This window comes from Poecile atricapillus, chromosome 15 (genome assembly GCF_030490865.1).
Source record: "Poecile atricapillus isolate bPoeAtr1 chromosome 15, bPoeAtr1.hap1, whole genome shotgun sequence".
In the NCBI taxonomy this organism is placed as follows: domain Eukaryota; kingdom Metazoa; phylum Chordata; class Aves; order Passeriformes; family Paridae; genus Poecile; species Poecile atricapillus.
The window spans coordinates 11,414,070-11,431,391 of NC_081263.1; the positions used below are offsets into that span (position 1 = coordinate 11,414,070).

Below are 17,322 nucleotides of genomic sequence, written 5' to 3' on the forward strand. Positions count from 1 at the left end.
TTTACAGAACTATGGCTCAAGCAAAGCAACCCTCACACACAAAATGTGAATAAATTTGGGATTTAAGGAAGAGTAACATCCAAAGCATTTGTATAATCATCCCTAATGCTCTGACTAATGACAGTGTGAGAACTCTGAACAGAGGGAATTTCAAGGCTTATTAATTCCCCTAGTTGGATTCGCTTTCCCAGTGCATCTTTGCTCCCCTATTCCCTATTAACCTCCTGTAATGAAAAGGAGAAGATTTTTATCGCAGACCATTTCCGACAGACGTACTATGCTTAATTTTCCATCATTAGGTTTAATACAAACCCAATTTCACAACTGGCTTCTCTGAGGAACCTGCAAGTAATGCCACATTTTTATCAGCCCCAATTAAAAAACATTACGAGATCCCAATTCGAGAGGGAGTCTTAAAACTAATGTGTGGTTCTGGTGCTAATTTGGGCAGGGCACACGCAGAGCACAGGCGACTTGTAAAACGGAGCTCAGATCAGCCAGCTCCTTTGCAGGCAATTACTAATTTCTCTCTTCATCAGTTCCTTTAATTCCGGTGTACTTGGCTCTCTCAGAGAAATGTGTCACAGGGAGAGGTGAGAGCCAGGAAAGTGGGGTCCCCTTCTTTCCAGAATGACTTCCCTTAAGGTAAACTCTTGGTATGGAGCTGGGACTAGAAGACAGTGCTCAGCAGCAAAGAGGGGTCTGTCTCTGGCCTCTGAGTGACAACTGGTCTCTTTGGTCAATGAGATAAAATTTGGTCAAACCCCAGTGGTTGCAGAACAGCTCTTGTGGCACAGAAGCACAGAATGGTTTGGGCTTGGAAGGGACCATCTCATTTCAATATCCCAGTTTCCTCCAAGCCCCATCCAGCCTGGCCTTGGGCACTTCCAGGGATCCAGGGGCAGCCACAGCTGCTCTGGGCATCCTGTGCCAGGGGCTCACATCCTCACAGGGAAGAGTGCAAAGTGTGATCTGTGGCAGCACAGTTTGTGTGCCTCTCCCAGTCAGTGTTTCTGCCTAAAGAAAAGCACTGTGGGTCACCCCTCTCCACCTTGGGACACACAGCTAAAACTGCTGAGGCCATCACCTCCTCCAGTCCTCTGTGACAAACACATCATGCATGGCATGTGCCACCTGCAAAGAAATCCCAACCCCAACAACAGCAGCAGCTCTGGACTCCCAATTGTTCCTGCCAGCATTTTATCTGGGCCACAGAAAGTGTAAGAGGGGCTTTTCTAGACACCAATTGCTGTGTGTGAGCTGAGCTTAACACCCCCATGTTGTGCTAATAAAGCCTGATGCAAATAACACATTGTTCCCTCTCTCCATCCAAGTGTGGAGCTCAGCACGGGTAACGTGGAGCTCAGCAGGGCCAGGCACCTCTCAGGATGTGTTTGCAGCAATTTTGTGAGCAATTCCAAATGCAGGTGGGAGGGGAGGTGGCAGGGAACTGATCTCTCACTCGGACAATCAACCAAAAGAGTCTTTGGAGGGGTGGCAAGCAGGCTTTGCTTTTCCTCCTGTTTGCAGCTATAACACACATCTCATTCCTTTTGGCACCACTATTACTGGGAAAGACAGCAAAGATTCCAGCAAAGTCAGGCTGCTGCTTTAATTGTTGCACTAAAAGCAAGTTAAAGTAATTTTCCACAGTCCCTTTTCTCTGTCTGCATCTCACAAACATGTCCCCAGTCCCCTTTGCAGGACAAATTGGCCAAGACTTCACTAAATTTTTGGCAGTGCCTATAAAGCATGTATGCCTTTGGTGAGTTTACAGTGAGAAAAGAAAAAAAGGAAAATAGGGAGTTTTTTTAATGGGAAAAGTTGCAGGAAATAATTCACTCTAATACTCAGAAACTATTAAATGTACAGGATCATGCATCAGGGTTTTGGGTTTTTTAAATTATATTTCATATGCACATTTATCCTAGTCATAGATCCTTGTGCTTTTGCTAGAAACACACACCACCACATTTCACTGCATTCCAAAGATGGAATACCGTTCCAAGAAATAATTCAAATTAAAACTTTTCAAGAGGTGGTGATTCCATTCTGACCCCTAAAATTGTGGCAATGGTTAATTACCCTTGCTGTCTAAACATTTCTTAATTGCAATTTGATTTTGCTTAGCTTCGATTGCAGGCCCTGAATCTTATTATACCTTCTGTTAGATTAAAGAGCCCTCTGAGCATTTGAAATCCTGACCCATGCAGGCACTGATCAAATCACTTCTTCATTTTCTCTTTGATAAAGTAAATCAGTTGAGAGCTTCTGAAGTCTCATTAGAGCAGGCTGCTCAGGGCTCTGGTTCCTTGCTAGAACAATTTCCAATTTTCCACAGTTCTATTTGTGCAGCTGTAAATAAGGCAGGTATTCTGCATGTGGCTGGGAACGTGCTGTTTATGACAGGATTGTTTCTAACATCAGCAGCTTGTGACGGCAGAGTGTGCTGCCAGCTTGTTTGTTAACCCTTTTCAGTGCCACACTCACTCCCAATATTGAGATGTCCTGTGCCAACTCAGATGTTTTGATTCTGGAAGCTGGCATTTTCATGATCCCCCATTCCTGGGAGTGTCCAAGGCAGGCTGGATGGGGTTTGGAGCAGCCTGGTCTTGTGGAAAGTGTCCCTGCCCATGGCAGGGGGTGGAAGGAGATGAACTTTAATGTTCCTTCCAACCCAAACCATTCTGGGATCAGCTTAAGAACTCACCTAACACCCTGAAATTTTGTAGAAGACAGCAACTCAGTGATTCCCTGTCTCTTACCTAACTTGGCAGATTGGGGAACTCTTCAGGTATCAGCTCATGTGTTTAGTGTGCAACTGCAGCTAAGAAAATGTACCAATGCTGACTTCACATATTCACAAGTTCTCCCTGCCTATGAAATGGTGCCTTTTGTGTCTTTATAAATAATCAAGAACTTGCTGAAATCAACCCTGAGGTCTCATTGTGCCAAGAAGAATCAGAGTCCAGCACACAGAGGGGAGCTGGAGCAGAGGTCACTTCAGTGGAATTTCCCCCGTTTGATGAGCAGCCCTGACAGTGAGTGATCTTTGCCTGCTGCTACACCACCTTGTGTTCTGTACTCTTGTGCTACTCAGACAGGTAAAATAAATATGTTTGCCTCCACAGAAAAACTGATGAACTTCTCCATAAATGTCACAGATAAGATGAAGTGCAGCTGAGAAATTAGATTGCCAGTCTGGAAGTGGCTCTGTATGATCACAGCAACACCTCAGTCAGGCTGCTGGGAGGGATCCTGCTCATCCAGAGCACATTTAGGGATTAAAGCTTTAGATGCTTTTATAGAGATCATTTGTTTTGTAAACATAGTTAGACTGAGAAATGGATAGCTGGGCACAGAGTGTTGTCTCCTGACCAGAAGACTCACCCATGCCTCACAACTAAAAGCAAAGCTGTGTCATCTTCTACATGTGGAAAAGTTTCTCTCAAAACTTTTGTTTTAATGTCCACAAATTCCTCCTGTGACTAAAATGACAGGGCTATTATATCTGCTTATAATTTTTATTCTCTTAGCCTTGGCAAGTGATAAGATGCGATACGACACCCTTTGCACAAAATAAATTATGTTTTGAGTGGTGTTTGTGATAGATTTAATTACACACAGAGCCAGTCTCTCCACACTAGAGCAAAGGCTGTCAGTTCTTTGACATCTTCCGAGGGTGACTAGAGCATGGCTAATACCTCTTCCCCTTACACCAGGGATATGGTACAAGATGAAAAATAATTTGCTTTTTTGTGTGTGTCAAGGCTTTATTATATGATAAATACCTACCTCTAATATTCTATCTACAATACCAACAGTGGTATGGGAAACTAAAGGCAAAACATCATTTATCTAAAGATAACAACTGTGATCTGAAAGGGCACATTCCTTAACAAAACCTTCTGACAACAGTCTTGACAGAGCACAGAGGATGCACCTTTTATTTCAAAGGCATGGAGAGGCCACATGTCCATAATTTTTTTAAAAAGCAAGTAATTCTTTTCTAGATTCTAGAACTTTGTAAGAATTGCTTGGTTAACACCAAACATAAGAGTATTCTAATCTTATAAGAGTATTCTAGTAAGAATATTAGAGTATTCTAATATAAGAGTATTCTTACATAAGAGTATTCTGATCTTATAAAAACTATTACATACATTTTTCTTTATCAGGTAGCATGGAAGAAAATCCTGCTAAAGATGCAAAGATGTTTTGGTGAGGTGGACAATGATTTGGGGTTATTTGGTACAAGTGTAACTGTGAAGCTCTTTGGATATGTGGAGCTCACCAAGCTGAATCTCTCTTTGCCTCCTCGGTGAAAAGAGGCTGCCAGATCAACCCAACTTCCAGAGAAATTCTGTTACATCTGGAAAACAACTGGAAGCTTCAAAACAGCACATGAAACTACAAGCCACTAAAGAGTGGAAGAGAGGGTTTTCCAGTTCTGCAGGCAGGAAGAAATGTAAAAGGAATTCAGCTCAAGGCCCAGCCTACAGAGGTCTGAACCTTTGGAGCTCACTCTGCTCCTGGCCAACCTCAGCACAGTGAAGAGCTGGGAAAACCTCTCCCACAGCTCCCTGTTAGAGGCTGACTTGGCCTGGGAGGCTTCTGGTGCAACTGAGCAGGTCAAGCCATTGAATATTTGAGCATCCATTGGATAAAAATAACTCATCCCACAATTTAAAAAGTCAGTGAGGGAGGCACCTGCTAAAGCAGCAATTCTGGCTTCTTAGCATCTTTTAGTTATTCAAACTAGGTTGGGGATGTACACATAGCAGACTGATTAAGGCTGGGCAAAAAAGCTACAGAAGTCTAAAATCCATGGAAAATTTCTGTCTTATTGAGCACAGCCAGGTTTTGTCTGAGACTTTGTGACTGAGACTTTGTGACTATGTCTGGGACTTCTGTGAGAGCTCTCTCTGCTTGTTCTGCCTATCTGCAAGGCACTAAAATCCCTCTCTGGAGGGTAGTGACTATTGTGAGGATCCTCGTGAGCAGCTGGAATAAGAACAAAGCCAAATATCCTTTCCTGCTGCCAGGAGATGCCAGTGGATGCAAGGGAAGGACATGCTGGCCCCACTGAAGGGACGGCCCTGATGAGATCTGAACATCTTCAAGAGCTACTGGATATGAATCTTTTCCCCAAAAATAATCCCTAAGGTTGTGCTACCTCATCTTCAAGGGAAATCTACCTCATTTATTTTTCAGTGTTAGATATTCCCTTCTCTAGTAAAGATGTTTGAACAAAGCATTTAAAATCCAGACTTGTCCAAAACTGGAAGAGAAAATGACTTCACTAAAAACATTCATTAATAGAAAGTATTAATCAGGAACTGGGATAGAGACAAATCCCAAATCTCCTGTATCTTCCATGTCACAGCCAAGCCTAGGGAGCCGTGCAATACTGCAAATATAGAACATTTATTAGCAGAAAGCATAACAGATGGGAACAAACAGTACTGAATTGCAGGTACAGATATTGGTAGTGGGATGACTGATCCCTTTTCAAGATATGTTTTTCTTCCCTGGGAATTAATATTAATAAACATCAAAAATTAAACTCATTTTGCTCATACAGCAACATCCAACATTTGATGGATTTCTCTGAGACACCAGAACGCCAAGGTTTTCATTTGTCTTCAAGTCACAAGATAGAAATTTCTCCAGTGTCAGGGGCTGTTTCACAGGTTGTTAAATTCAGGTGGAACTTGGACAGTGACCAGTCTGTGTAATTCATGTCTTAAAAGTGCTCTATACTTAAATTCCCATGAATAAAACAGGGATATCAATCCTTACTCAGATATAGTGCTTAGTAGAAATTTGAAATAGTTTTAAACACATAAGCACAAGTCTGGTTAGATTACTATTTCCTCTTTTTCATCTGCAAAATTTGGGGTTTTAATAATTTTGGGGGTTTTTGCTTTGCCAGGAGAAGCACTGAGGGAACCTGTTCATTGCTCCTTGAGCTTCAGCATACCAAGAATGCAGCTCTCACATTAATTCCACCCAGCTCCCCCAAAGAATGGCCAGGTTTTCCCAGATGCCAAACACCAGACTGAGAGTTTGATATCTTCCATCAAACTGCAGGTCAGGGCCTTGTTTCTAATGTACAGCCAAAAGAGAACCTGCCTTCAGGTTTTTCTGTTGATGACACCGAGTCTCTGGGAAATTAGAGCAAACCTTCTGGGAAATGGACTCCTTTCCTTGCCCACCCCATTCAGAGGCCTCATTCCTTGCCATCAGCATTTTGGCAGGCAGCAGGATGGATGTGTGTGCTGTGGCAGCCCCTCCAAGCCTCTGTGCCAGGCTGTAAACCAAGGAACAGCCAGTGGTTGTCATTTCTAACTGTGGCCCTTCCACATGTTCTGAGTGATGTTTGAAGCAGTCATGGTACATTACTGTGTCTGGAGGGAACATTTATAGTAGATAATCCAAAATGATAAATCCCACTGGCTAGATTCTGATCAGCCACACATCATCTTTCCTCTCCATAGAGGAGGAATTCATAAATCAGAGAATCAGAGTGGTTTGGGTGAGAGGGGAACTCAAAGCCCATCTAGTGCCAGTCCCTGGCCAAGGGCAGGGACACCTTCCACTGTCCCAGGCTGCTCCAAGCCCCACCCTACCTGGCCTTGGGCACTCCCAGGGATCCAGGGCCAGCCACAGCTGCTCTGGGCACCCTGTGCCAGGGCCTCAGCACACTCACAAGGAAGAATTTCTTTCTGATATCTTACACAGCCACAGAACATCCTCTGCCCCTCAGGACCTGCCTGTTTGTTATCCTCTCAAATCCATACCTGACTGCCTGAAAGATTTAGCATTTAACTCCCAGCATACACAGAATCAGGTGGAGCCACTTCCCAAACCCCAGCCAGGAATTTCTCCACCTTTACACATGCAACTTTACCCAAACTGCAGGCTCCCACCTGCTGCAGACATGCAAATCCTCACTTAAATTTGCACCCCCTGGGGCAGGTACAGCCCAGCCTCACACACAGCACACGGGGTGGTTTTTAATGGAACAGGATAATTCAGACTACAGAAAAAGAAGAAACTTCACATAAAAAGGGTGGTGAGGCACTGGCACAGGTTGCCCAGAGGGGTGGAAGATGCCCCAAGCCTGGAGACATTCCAGGTGAGCTTGGATGGGGCTCTGAGCAATCTGGTCTGTAGGAAAGTGTTCCTGCCCATGGCAGGGGATTGGCCTAGAGAGCCTTTAAAGATCCTTCCCAACCCAAACCCTTCTGTGTTTCTGTGTCAGCTGCACAGGCAGCAGCACCTGCAGGAGTCAGAACCAAGCCTAAGGCAAGGCAGTGTGTGGGAATGTGGCCCAGAACCCCAATCTCACTGAGAAAAGAAAACCTACACTTGAAAAAATGGCTGAACCTTAATTTTTGGAATTTTTCTCTCCTTCGAAAGCAATTAATATAACAAAACATGAATGAAACAAACATTTTCTGATTAACACACAACCACAGGATTAATTCTGATTTTGGAAGCCAAACACTCCACAGTGTAATTTCCATGACACAGAGAGTGTGTTGCTCTCCAGCTCAGCCCAGCACACCATACCTGTCCTCTTACCTAAGAGCGTGGTCGATGGCACGGTGTCTGATGAAACTTTGAGATGGAATTCCGTTCACCCACACGACAGGGATCAATGGAAATCAACAGGGGATCAACAGGAAAAGAAAAGTTACAGAAAATGAAAACAAGGTTAGCCGTGTCTCACACTCAGAAGCCTCGGTCTATTATAGGTTATATTGGGTAACGAACAAAAGCAAAGAAAATTTAGGAATGAAAGAAAAGTCTGGCACTAGTACCTGAGTAGTAGGAATTCAACATAGATTTGCTCTGAAGGGTTTTGCTTTGGACAGAAAATGAACAAGGAGAGGGTGATGCTAGGTAGGAAAGACATAAGGAAAAGACTTTAGACATATATTAAGAGAGAGAAAGAGAAGAGGGAGAATGTTCCTCAAAGAACACAGTAATATGGGATATATAAGGCTTATCAAAATGAATTATATTTTTCATTTCAACATGCATATTACATTTATTACATTGTCATCATGATGGATTTTCTTTAATATGAGCACTCCAGACCCCAAATATAGGATTATAGTTACTGTAAATCAATGTGCTCCTAAACAGGATACACACAGAGCTACATTCACAGCTCTATATTCTAAATGTTCTTTTTTTTTTTTAACCAAAGGAGCAAACTTAGGGCTTTGTCTCTAAGAGGAAATTCCTCAAAAATGACCCCCAAAATGCAAACTACAGAGAATCAGTATTGACATAAAATAAACCTACCCAAACACAATGTACCACAGAAATACACAGGTGGGGTAGCAATTTTTCAGTTAAAACATTACGAGATTAAAAGGGACTTGTTCTTCAACCCAGGACCGTTCATAGCAAATCCTATAATCTCTTCCCCTGTGAGCTGGGTTCTTTCAGCAGGACAAGCATCCTTGCCTTCTCCCATTACAGCATTAGCTTTCTCTGGACAAGAATCCACAAATTTCCATATTAATCAAATCAAGTATTTCCATATTAATCAAATACTTTTTTTTGAAAGGAGGAAGGGCTCAACATCTTCGTGGTAGATTCTTGTCTTGATAGTAAATTTATGAGGCTGGTTTATACCTACAACAGCAAACATGCACATTCTTATGGTAATCCATCATTTTTGAAGGCATATTCTTTTGTTATCACTCTGCATTCACTCTCAGAGTTACAGGCATTTATTTATCTCCTCCTCAGAATGTTGGGAAACAAGCTAATACAAATCTTAGTACATCAGAAAGATGACAACAGATAACACAGGAAAAACTATTCCATAGCCCAACAGAAGTAGATAAAACTCAGTGTACATGAAAGTAATTTCAGAAGCAATTTTTTATATCTATGGAGCGAACACTGCTTAAAAATTACAAGTTATTCTATGGGGCAACCCAAGGAAGACACTGGTCTAGGGAGTTCCATAAAGTCAGAGTTACCTCCTGAGCAGTTTATAATCATCTAGTTCATGAACTCACTCTCCTTCTGCTTTCTCAAACCATATTTTCAGATCTACATTGGACACACATTAAAACAATCAAATCCCTCATGGTTTGGTCTGCTGGAGCTCTGCCCCAGCTGCCTTAAGTCACAAAGTTCCTCTGCTTTGGGGTCCCTTACACTTTTCTGCTGTTTGCCAGCCTAAATCAGACCCTTCTCTCACCACACTTAGGCTGTGGCCATGTTTCATATGATAACATAAAATAAGATCTCAACAGAGCAGTTGGTTTGCCCAGAGTCACAGGGCAAGGCAACACTCAGGGCTTGGGGCAGCACTCAAGTTTTTCTGGAATTTGGGAGTATAAAAAACTCTTAGGGCCATAGAGCCTTTCCAGAGCTGAGGATGAATTACCAGATAAACACCTCATGTGTCAGTGAGTTTGATTAAAGACGTTACCAGCTGAGGTTTATGACATGAATTGTCTTTGTGGCACAGGGATGTGACTTCTAGATTCAGATTAAAAAGGAGGGAAAAAAACCCCAAACAAATCAAATAACCAAAATCAAGTAAAAACCCAACCCAAAACAAAAACATATTTAAAACAAATCAACAGAAAACTAAACCAAAACAAAAATTCCCCAAAATTCACAAACACAAAAGAGAAGTTTCTTAAAACTTTGGAGAACTTATTTGGGAAATCAATCAGGTTGCATAATGAGATGTGTACACAGTGCTGCTTTCTAACTAGCATTTCTTACAGGCACTTGGGTCTGTAATCAAAGGAAACACGTCCAGAGAGGATTTCACATCAGGGTAGAGATTAAGACTTCATTAAAAATTCTCTTTGTGCTCCCTGGAGTGGCATGTGAGGCCACACAGATCCCTCCAGTCATGCAGAGTGGTGAAGGTTCCTTCCTAGTCTGAAAATTCTTCTTTAATTTTTATAGCATTTCCTAAACTAGCAAACCCCACAAAAATCCCATAGAAGCCAATAAAAGGGAAGTTAGCATATTTTCCTTTCATGTCTTTGATAAAATGTGGGTTTGTCTTTTATTTTTAAATTATTTTAAGAATTATTTTACTAAAGAAAACATCTCATGTCCATGACCCTACAAGTCCTTAGACTGCATTTAGCTGGTCACCTAATTATGAGTGAAAATTACCTGTGGGGCAGGACTAAGAACTACATCTTGCTCTGTTTATCTTTTGTGAAGACCTTTGCATCTCACTGATCACAAAATCTTGAAGGATTAAGGAATGGTGTGAATTTTGATGTCTCTTGGTACAAATGGATCCTTTTAGCCCTGAGTGCCACTTGCCTACAGCTCCCTCCCATCTTCTCGTTCTCCTAAGTGAAATCACACTGACTTGGTAACTTATGGTAGAGATTCCTACTGCAAGGCTCAGTTTCCCCACCTCCAAAATGCTCTTCCTGGAGCATTAAAGCCACTCCTCAATCTGTATCGGTGTTCTTCCTGAAGGGTGTCTGGAGAGCTGCCTCCCCCCAAACTGAGATGTCACACAGGTAAAGCACACCTTAGTAAATCAGTCTCCAGCAAAACTGGCTGCATTTTAATGGTTAAATCCTCAGAATCAAACAGCTCCTGCCAGAACCCCTGCAAGGATGTCAGGATGGTTCTGCTGGGGAATTCTGGACGAGGCTGGTCCGTGGCACCTGAGCACTGCAAAGCCAGAAGAGCAGTTCCTTTGTGCAGAGCACATCAGCAGTGCATCCCTGCTGAGCTGATCCACTGCTGCTTGTGCCACCACTGCCAAACTGCCCATGGGTTCTGTGTGCTGACAGCCCCCTGCACACCTTTCGGGTCAGTGCAGACACTGGGGGGTGAATTTAAGTTCACTTGGTTTCCCATTTCCCATCTAATTTCATAATAATCCTGCCCTGAGCCAGTGTCTGCTTGTGACTGTGGTGCTTCCCAACATTCCTGCACTCCAGGGAACTGCTCAGCCACTGCCAGGGCCATCATCTGCCTTTAATGGAGTTAGGATATATTTTTATCTTAAAAAAATACCAATATATTGAGGAAATGAACAACTGTGATTGTTCATAACCCCTGAGTAAAAGCAGACAAGCTGGAACAGCCATAGACCAATCTATGTTTTAGCAAACACCTTCTCTGGTTCTGTGGAGTGTTAGAGGCTGAGTCCAGAAAATCTCCTTAATTTCAACACCTGTATGTATCAGTGAGAATCCTGCCAGGATAACAACTAACACTGCAGAATGGAAAGAGGGGTGAGGGGCTTTGCTTCGGGCCAGGAAAGATAAATGCCCAATTCTCTTCCTCTTTTCAGCAAGACCTGAGGTCTTGATGCCTCAACAGAAAACAAGGGGCTGGTGGGAAGGAGGGCAGCTGATCATTTTTTATCTCCCTCGTGGTGCAGAGCATCAGGCAGCTCCCTTGAAAGCGGGAATTTTAAATCTAAGTGATTTTACAAAGTAGTCCTGTGTTGTGGTAGGGCAGGGAGACAGGGAAAGCAACAGCAGGAGGATGGACAGGACTCACCCAGGAGCAGACCAGTGGCCAGCTGGAGAGAGCATGGGAAAAGAAAAGCTTCTGTAGGCACTCCCTGAATATGTTCTGTCTGAAAAGTCATCAAAATGATTGTGACAGAAAGTAAAAACTGGAGGCAAGGACACGAGCCCTGCAAGGGCGTTGTATTCTGCAGGTAAACTTGCCTGCAAGGCATTCAATAACTGAGGGATCCTACTTAGCAAATTGTCTTGTTCTGTTTGCTTGCTTTTGTGAGCTGGCAAGGTGATCCTGGCATTAAAAACACTTTGCTTCTCTCGGTGGGCTCTTCTTCCCAAAGGAGAGGGGCATTTCCACATCCCTGATGCAGGCAGCTGAGGGAGGGATGCAGAGGGTGACTGCCCATCGTGAGATGTTGTAAATGCTATTTACTCTTGGCAGGCAAAAAAAACAATTTAAGAAGGAATCTGACTGCTGCTTTAGACAGTTGATTTCAACAGCTTTGGTGGATAAACCCTGTAAAACTCTATTAGTTAGCAGGAAGGTTAAGAAATAATCCTATTATGTTATTCCAAAGTAGGCCTGTATAGAGCCCACAAGTATTAAACTCTATTAAGGCAATTTATATTATTTTTCTTTTCAAGGAATTCTTTTACCCATAAAATTCCTGCATCAGCATGTGCACACTACTGCACAGAACTTACCTCCAACACCTCAGCATCCTGGACTTGGCAGTAAGAAATTTGGAGAAATCATGAAGGTTTATTGATAATTCTTTCACATAGATATAAAGAGGAAAAAAAAATAAAAATAATCCACCCATGACTGACTCAGGTTATAGGGGAAGGCAGTGATAAAATCTGCAGAGATGTCAGACAAGTAAAGGTCTAACTGATTAAAAAAATTGAAAAGCTGGAGTGCTGTTTCTTTACAAAATTTGATACATCATATTTTCTATAGTTGCCATTCCAAGTAAATGACTCAACTGTTTTAATTAGTCTGTCAAAATAACAAGGGGGGGGAAGGGAAAATGAGGTCACATTTCAAGCTTGTCTCTTTTCTAATTTTCTGGATGGAAAAAGAATCCCCAAACTTTCAGAAACCCAGATTCTGAGGGAAGTGTTAAACACTTGATTTTCCCCAGATACCCAAGCTGCCTTTGCTGTTTTGATGGCTGATACAACACTGTCTGTCCTGCCTTTCAAAGATATGAACCCCACAGAACTCTTGCTGTCTCCTTAGGACAGAGCTACTCAGCACCTGAGAAAATTAGATCTTGACTGAAATCAATTTAATATCAGAGAAAAGTGTTCCCTGCCAGCCTTGGCCGTCCCAAACACCTATTTGTCCATCTCACAGGTGTGTTACACAAAGTGGCAGTAGCAGCACATGCAGAGGGAATTTGACATGACCTGCAGAGGGGGAAAGGAAGAATTCATTCGACCTGTCCCACTCAGTTTCACATTGCAAGGGGAGGTTTCAATGATAAACTGCATTTTGTACCATGAGCACTTCCATTTTAGTAATCAGGGGAAGAAACCCTTCACTAAAGATGCTTAACAAAGACAAGAGTTTTAGTACACACTTGAGTTTCAGAGCTGTCCCTTGTCCAAACTAACAGGCTGAGTGTCAAAAGAAGGAGTGACATGCCCATAGTGTCTAAGTTTAAATTTATTTAATACGAAAAAAGTTTACAAATCCACCATGCAATCCACCATGCACTCAACCTGGATCTAGTGAGGCTAAAGTAGGACTTGGTGCTGCTTTACCCACAAAATTCTTTCAGCTACAGAGGTCTGAGTGGTTTACAAATGTTAACTAAGATCATTATTACTGAACCTGTGTGAAGAATAAACCAAGGACACAGACAAAGGAAGAAATGCTCTCTTTGCACTCCAGTTCTCTAACCAGGAGACCAGGCTTTCTTTCATAACAATTTCATACAGAAAATGTTATTTCATCCTAGAAGTCAGCTAAGTGATTTGACTCTTCTACTCACAAAGGAAAAGTATTTCTAAACAACAAATAAAACTTGTGCCTCTTACTCTGATGCAGTTGTTAGAACAGACTTTATAAATTATTCTCAGTAGATTTGGAGCCAGAGGAATGCTCTCCACCTGTCTGACAGTTAAACCAGTATCAGAGACATTCCAGATTTCTGTGGAGCTTTTGCAACGATCTCTATCACTGCCATTCCTAACTCCTCAACACTGTGCCCAAAGGAATAGGTCCTTTTAAGAACCTAGAGCTCTCCAAGGGGGTCATATCCATTGCAAGCAAGTTAAACTTACTGAATCCATTAACATCTTGGCAGCTGGAAGAAAAAGCTTCTTCATTGTGAACAGCACTGAGTTTGGTGGAGGTCTTGTCAGAAGTAGCCACAGGACCCATCTCCCTCTGCGTGCTGGTCTGAGTCTCCTTCTGCTTCTTGGCTAGCTTCCTTTGGGGTGGTTTGGAGAGGGGAGAAAGCAAGGTCAGTTTGCCCTCGTGAAAAGCAAAGCAATGGCAAAATATTTTGACAGAATTACCCCACTTGGTCAGACATGCAAGGCACGTGACGAGCCGCACGCCAGGAAACCCCACGGCTCTTTAACGTCACTTGTGGAGCACCATAAACATCGGGATACCAGCCTGGAGCTCTCCCTGCCAGCCACTCATCTGGCACAAACCTGCATCACCCCAGCAGTGGGAGTGCTTCCTCAGCCTCAGGGAGGTGGAATAGGTCCAGCCCTGGAGCAGGTACCTTGGGGAGAGGGGAATAGGTCCAGCCCTGGAGCAGGTGCTTTGGGGAGGGTGGAATAGGTCCAGCCCTGGAGCAGGTGCTTTGGGGAGGGTGGAATAGGTCCAGCCCTGGAGCAGGTACCTTGGGGAGGGGGGAATAGGTCCAGCCCTGGAGCAGGTGCCTCAGGGAAGTGGAATAGGTCCAGCCCTGGAGCAGGTGCCTCAGGGAGGTGGAATAAGTCCAGCCCTGGAGCAGGTACCTCGGGGAGGGTGGAATAGGTCCAGCCCTGGAGCAGGTGCCTCAGAGAGGTGGAATAGGTCCAGCCCTGGAGCAGGTACCTTGGGGAGGGTGGAATAGGTCCAGCCCTGGAGCAGGTACCTTGGGGAGGGGGGAATAGGTCCAGCCCTGGAGCAGGTACCTCAGGGAGGTGGAATAGGTCCAGCCCTGGAGCAGGTACCGCTCGCTCCAGGAGGAGCAGAGGGCTCGGGGTGGGAGCACTGCTCACTCCAGGGGACCAGGACATCTGCATCCATCCCATGGGACGCTCTTTGACCCGGCTCTGTGCCACTGGAGAGCTGGAGCAGAGCCCTGTCCTGTCCCCACGCAGAGCAGTGAGGGCAGCAGCCTCCTGAATCCTCACACACACCCAGACTGCTCTGGGATCCCCAGCCAGGGGAGGGTGGGGCACATTAAAGGTTGAAGTTGTTTTAGCAATGTCCACATAAGCCTCTGTTCTGGGAAAAAGGGTCTTTTCTTGTTTTGAGGAGACAGCAAAATCTTCGTCAAAAGCAGCAAGGCTGCCTGCTCTGAAAACACTAACAAAGCTGAGAACATAAGAGGCTCCTCTTTTGCAAACACAGAGAATAATAAAATGGAGAGAAGCAGGAAAAGTGAGCTGCTAAGCTTCCACTGACATTTGACTGCCCTGTGCTTCATTCGTATCAGAGAACAAAACCCTTTAAAAATGAATGTGTGACATTCTACAATCCACACCTTGAAAAAATATCACACAAATCCCTAGCACCAGCAAAGAACTTTGCTTACACGACTTCCCTAGATAAGAAAATAAAATAAAATAAAAGGGAGAAAAACAGATTACTGTAAGAAGGAGCTTTAGTTTTCTTTATTTTCTCCAACTCAAAGAAGAAAAAAAATCCTAACAACTGAATCATTTTGCAAAGAGGTTTTTCTTCTCTAAAACAACATGCTTATGGTAAGTACTACCCATCTTTTAAACTTAATTAGATTCTAAAAAAAAAAAAAGGTACTCCTTCCAACATAGTCTAACAGGCTCTATTTATGCACAGAACATGTCAGAGTGGCATTTACAGGCAAGTTCAAGCACACAGCTGAGCCCCAGCCTTCAGGAGATGGGCAGCTTGGCCACTAATACTTGTTTGCAAAGAAGGGTCAAAGAGAGCTAAATCCTTTGCCTATGTCTGTGGGAAAAGCCTGTTTTAAAGAAAGATAATCCAGATCAGGAGAGCACAGATTTATGGAAAAAAAACTCAGATGTTTGCTGCAAACTTTTAAACAAACACACGTGTCTCATCTGCTCAGCCAGTTGGGGTTCAGCCATTTACAATCAGTGGTTCCAACCCAAGCCCAGAGCTGTTCAAATTGTGTCCATCCCCCAGGGGTGCCTCACATCTCCCCAGGCCCCAGGGTGTACCCACTCCTGCAGGTGAGGATGCAAAGAGGGGAGCAGTCCTCGAGTGTTGAAGCAAAAAGCTGGTGTTTAATGCTGCTAAAAGCTTTGCTTCCAGTGTTCAGCAGCGCTGGCACAGCCAGACTGAGGAGCTGTGAGCTGCAGATATGGGAGCCCCTATTTTTTGTGCTGTGGTAGCTGAGGTAAGTGCAATAGTGTGGAAGTGTGTTAACCCTGCCGTGTGGTTCTGTTAATCCCAATGGTTCGCTAATTGTACATGCCTGTGCGAATTCTTTGGCAAGAGGAATTGAAATCACTCAGTGGGAAACACTAATCCAAAATGCAGAAGTCCTTAATAACAAGCACTCTGGACTGCTGGGGTGAGCCACTACGGATGACCTCTCCTAATGGTTGAAAATGGTGAGTCAAAAGGGGCGATTTCCTCATTCAATGCAAGTGAAATTATTTGTGGTAGTAATTATCTGTAAGTCCCCATTGCCTGGTATCTCTTCAGAAATGCCAACAGGCTATGAAGAGCCAGAATTGGCAAACTTGTTTGGTCTTTTTGTGAATGAGCAACAACATTTCTGCATGTCCTAGGCAGAAAAAAAATAACCCCAAACCCAAGCCCCTTAGTCCCCAAAGGCCTGCTTACAAAAGCCCTATGCAAAGGAGTTCTACCTGGTCCTGTAGAAGACAGAGAGGCCCCTAAAACATTGGCTTGAATGCCTAAAAAGAAAAGGTGACATGAGTTTAAAGTTCTCAATCTACCTCGCACACACAACCCAGGTCTGCATCTGAAAATGCTACAATTTTCTGTCAACAGCATCTTATCAGTTTCCACCTTTCTCCCTCTCTGTTCCAAGAATGTAAAAATTCTTCATCTAAATTTAGAGGGAAAAGGAAGACAGATCTCTTTTGAGGATTTCAGAGCTAAGCTTGCCAGACACATCAAGGGGCTCTCGGTTTCTAAACGTGCCTTTTCTGCTGCCGCTCCGTGTCTGGAGAGAGTGGCAGCACAGGACTAAGCCTATTTGGTCCTTACCATCATTATAATTCATAGAAAAGATTATAAAATCAAATGACTAGCACTTTCCAGAATGTTAGGGATGTGACTTAAAACCCACAGCTAGGTAGAGGTTTATTTCCCAGCACGTCAAAACGCCTTTTGGAATTGGAAAAGCATTTATCTAGAAACGCCGTTTCCAAAAATAGGGCGCTCCAAGAGATCTCTGTGAATCGCTGACAAGCCAGGCCGGTGACACGGCTCCTGCTGTCCCCAGTGCCCTGCACAGAGCCACTGCAACACCCCAGCAAAGCTGCTGTGGGAGCATCAGTGTCAGCCAGGGGCTGGCTGCGTGCCCAGCGTGTCCCCAGCACAGCTGACACCCTGCACCGAGCTGACACTTCCCCACTCATGCATTATGCAGCTGAAAAGGGGAGGAAATAAAGG

At 43.8% G+C, this 17,322-nt stretch overlaps 1 protein-coding gene across 1 annotated transcript in view; it reads right to left on the reverse strand.

Moving 5' to 3' along the window:
* Positions 1 to 17,322, reverse strand: part of PTPRT (protein tyrosine phosphatase receptor type T) — a 497,897-nt gene that overhangs the window by 38,636 nt on the left and 441,939 nt on the right. The window contains exons 17-19 of the mRNA XM_058850913.1: positions 16,551 to 16,598; positions 13,791 to 13,939; positions 7,591 to 7,626 (exon numbers count right to left, since the gene is read on the reverse strand). Of these exons, the coding sequence (XP_058706896.1) occupies positions 7,591 to 7,626; positions 13,791 to 13,939; positions 16,551 to 16,598 (233 nt within the window). The remainder of the gene's footprint in view (positions 1 to 7,590; positions 7,627 to 13,790; positions 13,940 to 16,550; positions 16,599 to 17,322) is intronic.